The sequence below is a fragment of the Terrapene carolina genome, unplaced genomic scaffold (genome assembly GCF_002925995.2).
Source record: "Terrapene carolina triunguis isolate 2854851 unplaced genomic scaffold, T_m_triunguis-2.0 Scaffold247, whole genome shotgun sequence".
Classification (NCBI taxonomy): Eukaryota; Metazoa; Chordata; order Testudines; family Emydidae; genus Terrapene; species Terrapene triunguis.
Genome location: NW_020664598.1, coordinates 6479954 through 6485953, shown reverse-complemented (window position 1 = coordinate 6485953; position 6000 = coordinate 6479954). Strand labels below are relative to the sequence as shown.

The window sequence follows — 6000 nt, the reverse complement described above, 5'->3', positions numbered from 1 at the left end:
GGGGGGGGGGAAAGGACAAGGGGCAGGGGCCAGGCCACACCTGGCTGTTTGGGGAGGCACAGCCTCCCCTAACCGGCCCCCCATACAATTTCCGAAACCTGATGCGGCCCTCAGGCCAAAAAGTTTCTCCAGCCTGGGCCAAGTCATTGACATAGGGTGTTTCTGAAAGTGTACATTCATTATTTCATTACGTCTCCCCTCATCCCATACGCCTTACCAGGTAGGCTGTAGATATACAGTATGGATAAATCAATGTATTATCAGAGGGACTTTCCCTTTATAAGAGCCAGGCCTTAAGCATCATACATTATTTCTGTTAGCCTATTATTACTGTACGTGGGGGGACAGAAATGAATGCATGCATGGGCAGTCCTAAAGAACAATTTCTGCCATTCAGATGTATATTACTAATCAACTACCCACAGAAGGTACCAGTATGAACTCCAATGAAGAAGTACACGGGGGTCACTATTATTTAAAACAGGCTGGCAGCTTGCTATGCTATTTTGCTTAAAACTGCTCATTATTTAACAAAAAGCCCTTCACAAAATGCCCTTTTGTAAAGGGCCAGAAGTAACAGATTAGCAATTCTGACCTTCCTGAGCAACAGGGAATCACAATTAGAGTCTGACTGGTGTGAGAGCTGCATGAACATTTGTGGGGTATCACACATCAGCTGCAACATTCAGTGTAAATCTTCTCACTTTCTAATGGCACCACTAGGTGGGGCTCTCCATTTAGTCATCTGAAGCAAATTCACACTCTGAAAATTATTTCTATCCTTCAGTGTCTCAAGTATATTTCTCCACATTATCCTCCTGTTCCTCCTTTCTTCTTGCCTGTTAGTGCTGGCTTCCATTACTGTGCCTCTGAGCAGTGGGAAGGAATGAGGTGCTTTCTCTGGAACACATGCCAATGTCACAGCCACAGGGGCCACTTTCAGAGCTGTAACTGGAAGTCAATCGGCAGAAAGCATGGGGAATGTATCATATGAGACATAGGCACCAAAAAAAAAAAAAGAAGAGCGAATAATAATAAACCCTTTGCGTTTCCTGAGAGGGTTATCTTGGGGGCAGGGGCAGAATTGTTTTGTGGTTCTTGCACCATAAGAGAGCAGAAGGAAACATTCTTAAAATCGGTGAGAAACATAGGGCTAAACTGATAGCTGACGCCAGAGGGTGTAACTCCCTTGATTTTAATGCAGTTAAGTGCATGTACACCGATATACAGATTTACAAGGTGAATGGGATAAAAGTAGGAATCAGATTGCATCCAAATGGTGCAGGGATCTTGTAAAGCCAAACAGCTCACCTCACTGTGTGTCTGTGTGAGACAAAAAAAACCTGAATGAGTTGTGAATTTGAAGCAAAGGCTTTCCTGCATCAATCCCATTCACTGAAATGTGTATCTCTCTTTATATTCAGAGAGCCCGGGCCTGTGCAATTAAACTGAATATCTGCATACTTGGAACCCTTGTTGGATGACTTTGATCAAACATTACCAATTGTTAAGAGAGAAGAAGAGCAAAGGAAAAATGAGATTCAATAGGGATTAAGGAATTGAAATCCTTCTGTCTGACCAGGGGGTGTCCTCCTTACCCCAGACACTGGGCTCTGGTGGTCAGCCTCTCTTTGCTGAGGGAAAAAGTCTCCATTAAAGGAGGCTGTGTTAAATGATCAGAGGTCCAGAGTTCGCTCAGTCAAGTATGTTCATATTCATTACTATACAATACAATTTCAAGTCACCCCTTCCAATTTCAGTACACTAATTATTCTGCTTTGGCAGGCTCTTGTCTTGCAATTATATATCAAACTTGCTTGGATCATAATTCCATTTCCAGGGTACAGTGCTGGGTTAACAGTACCTCACGGGGAGAACAACTTCAGTAACATTTTGCATGTTTCCTCTGTCACAGACATCCTAGAATCCTACACACTAGAGATGGAAAAGACCTAATAGGTCACCCAGCCCATGTCCCTGCTAATACAGGAAGCTACTATACATTTACTAGTGCTTGGTCCAATATAATTTTCAAATTGCCAAGTAATGAGGGCCTTCCACCACTTCCCTTGGAACTATTCCCCAGTCTAATAGATCTCACTGTCTCAGTTTCTCCTTTCTTCACTTCATCAATTACATCTAGTTATATCCCCTTCTGCTACCCTAAATAATTCCTCTCCTCTGCTTGGTGTTCACACATTTCTAATATCTGAAGCTATTATGCTCCACTTAGGGTCTGACCCAACTGTTTCACTGTGTGTGGGAGGGGGGAAGGGGGTGCGTGAACAGCCTCATCTATATTTACCTGAGGTACTCGTAGAGTCCATACATGGGCAAGAAGTCAATGTCAGACAAGAACATGTATGGTGTGCTGATGTGCTTCATGGCCACATTCCGCAGGAGATTCACAGGATAGAACTGCCCCTCCTTGTACACTATATGGTACCCAACATTGCGTCGGCTCATGAGGACTTCCGAGCCCTGGGCGTAGCGCAGGAATTGTTGGGCCTCTGCATCAGAAAGATAGAGTGCCAGGCTGATTGGACCCTCCCAATGTTTGCAGATAGCTTCAAGCATCTGGAGCCTGAAAGAAGAAGGGGAAGAATCAAAAAAGGGAAACGGATATCTCTGGAACTCTTCCTGCCATAGACCATGATGCTGCATGAAGGCCTGTACAGGTGGACTCCTGCACCTATGTGAAGTCCCACTGAAGTCAGTGGGGCTCTGTGCAGGGATCTGCCTGTGTATTTTCCCTTACAGATGGGGGCTTTATGATCCAAGGTGGTTCTGAGGGCTCTCATCTTCCACTGAAGTCAAGGTAACCTCAGCTAGCAAGGTTTTGTAGCTCCTTTCAAGCAGCTGGTGGAAGGGAACAGATGTAGAAGCCCACAATGCACTTGGCCTGCTATAAAACTACAAGGGCCCTGGAAGGGCCAGGTCCTAAAAGGTTTTGAGAGGGAATGAAATTTTAAGGTCATACAATGTGATGGACTGGGTGATTACTGCACTTTATGAAAATTCCTACCGACCAAAAGAAAACATACTGTCAGGACAATGTCACAAAGATGGCACTTCTACAGAAATGGGATGGGGTGGATGGGGTATGTGGGGTGTGTGGAGGAGGTGGAATGGCGGGGAGATTGGACCATGGAGCATAAACAGAAAACATTTCAAACAGAAATAGCCTTTAAAATATCAATTTGTATAATTTTTAATGATTTCTCTCCAAGCTGTTATGCCATTGACTTTTAAAAATAGATTTTATGTATAATATTTTTTAAAAACTCATACACCAGTAATGACATTATTGAAAAAACACCAAACAGAGATTCCATAGATTCCATACACAGAGCTAAATTAAATCCTATCTGGTCAAAATGCTCCAAACACTCCAGGTAGTTTCTAGAGGGACATGTAGAGATTAAGATGTAATGCCTAAAAATACAGCAGGCGCTGGTTAGAAAGCATCTTTAGTTAATGTTAAGTGAAACAAGGCTATACAGCATAGCCAGGTATTCTATTCAAAATCAGCAAGAATAGACTATGGAGTACGATTGTTTTCTCTACCTTCCAAATCTCCACATCAGTAGATTTTTTCCCCCATTAATATTCATACAAGACACAAGAAAAGTTTTCTGCATCATAGTAATCAAAGGAAATAATTTCCCACTCCTACGATCTCCCTAAGCTTTGTAGCAGAAAGGAACGATGTGTTCATACCAGCAAAATATAAATTCTGATTTTTATTTAATAGCTTTTTCTTCCAGCTTTGAGTGATCCTGATGACATCCAGGAAGATATAAAGCTTTTTCCCTAGATACGAAAGATTACCTTGACTAGTCCATACCTGGTGCATTATTTTCTTTTTATCTATTATTGAAACAAAGGTTATTATCAGGGTGCAACATGTAGCTGTATTAGAAACAGAGATCGATAAAAAAGATCTAAAAGGTATGTGAAAGGCTTTAGGCTACTGATTTTAGGAATCATAAATAAAACCTGTACTGTAGCTAAGCAATAAAGAAAAGCATACTTTTTTTTTTTTTTGCTACACAGTAGAAACCAATTAATCAGCAAAATCCTATTAATCAGAGCTCAGATAAAGGGCACCCTTGCTTAAATGGGAAAATTGCCAGGGAACAGATGCAGAGCAATGCCTTTCAAGGACTCTAAGCAATGGATACATGGTACATATAACTCATTTAAACGGCACGCCTGATGATGTCTGCAAACTCTGCACAGGAGTTAGGAGGGAACTGTTTTTTGTTCATATAAATTTCCCACTGTATACCTTTGCTCACTTCAGGATACTTCTACTCCTGGGAGAATTCTATGTCACTGAGCAAGAACAGAACTAATGTCCCCCACAGATTCCCCCCCACCCTGCAGAAGAATCGAATCTGATGTGGAGACGAAGAAAAGCTGTGAGAGGGGTCACGCTGCAATTACACCTTTCACCCACCAGGGGCTGATGTGGTGCCAGAAAAGAGGGCAGCTGGTTCATGGGCCGGAGCAGCCAGCCATTGAGAGGGAGGGGGCAGAGGCTGGCTTCTCACAGCACCCTGCCTGTGGGACCAGGTGAGAAGGCATGGGATATGAGGGGGGATGGATAGAGGGGGCACATGGTGTTGCTGGGGGGTCACACAGACTGGGATTCAGAGGGCTAGTGGGGACACAGACTAGAGCTGGGGCCATGAACTAGTTGGGTGATAACATTGAGCAGGGGCTGAATGGGAATGGGGGTGCAGGGCCACATGGGGATGGGGGAGAGGGTGCAGGGACACATGGGGACAGGGGCACCTATGCTTGGCAGAATGGGAAGTGGGGGTGCAGGGACACATGGAGACAGGGGTAGCTATGCCTGGCAGAGTAAGGGACACATGGGGAGAGGAGAGAGTGGGAGTGCAGGGACACATGGGGACATGTGCAGATATGCCTGGCTGAATGCGAAAGGCTAGGGGTCTGCCAGGGTCTACATCGGGGAGGCTCCACAACTCCCTAACAATCCCTCCCCTATTCCATACGTCTCCCACCCAGACCTAACAACCCTCCAGGTTCACTCCTAGCCTCCTTCTTAGCAATTACTTCCCTCTCCCTCAGCTCCTAAATTATCCCTGGCTCGCCCAAGCCTCTGCACTGCTTTTGAGGGGTGTGGGAAATAAGTTTCTGTATTTCAGTTTTAATGAATTATTACTCAAAGTTCTTTATTAATATGTCTAATAAGGAATCTATTTGTCAAAAACATTTTCTGAATCTTTTGTGTTGTCTGTATTGTTACAGCCATGCTTGCTGACAGGTATTTTGAAACAAATTACCAAAATAAATTGAAACTCGTGTGATTATATCGTGTTATTTTGACAAATAAAATGTGCAGAATTTTGCAGAATTTTAAAATATTGTGCGCAGAATTTTTTTTGGCGCAGAATTTTTATTTTTTTGGTGCAGGATTCTCCCGGGAGTAATACTTCCAGCTCTGTTGTGTCTTTCTAAATGACATGCTCAGATCCACCACAAGTTATTGGGCTTGATGCAGGAATCACAGGGTGAAATTCTATGACTTGTATTATGCAGGAGGTCAGACTAGATGATCATAATTGTTCTTTCTGGCCTTAAAATCTAAAAATTATGGCTTCTAAAGCAAGAAATATAGTTTTTTTGGTTTTTCAAAAAATTGCTCTGTGCAATGCTTACTTTTAAAGCAGTTCATGAAGTAAATATCGCTCAGCACAATATAGTCTCTGACAAATCAAGATGATCAGTTGGTACATGTTTGTTTCCAACAGGGACTACGCCAGTCAAGAGGATTTTACTGTAATTCTTTTTTGTTTGTTTGATTGTTTCTTTGTGATCAACTTCCCCCTTAGGAATTCTTTTGCCACTTGACTCCATCTTATTCCGATTTCAATACACTCAACTGGTGTCAACTGTGGCTTTCTTTGTCTGCACTTCAGGCTTGCACTGTCACAACTACTTCTGACAGCTGAATGCTAAGGACAGACA

The 6000-nt window shown here is 43.0% G+C and overlaps 1 protein-coding gene across 1 annotated transcript in view; it reads right to left on the bottom strand.

Moving 5' to 3' along the window:
• The window catches only part of LARGE1 (LARGE xylosyl- and glucuronyltransferase 1), a 358667-nt gene that overhangs the window by 22075 nt on the left and 330592 nt on the right, over window positions 1–6000 (bottom strand). Inside the window, exon 12 of the mRNA XM_026657558.1 lies at window positions 2306–2584. Within this exon, the coding sequence (XP_026513343.1) occupies window positions 2306–2584 (279 nt within the window). The remainder of the gene's footprint in view (window positions 1–2305; window positions 2585–6000) is intronic.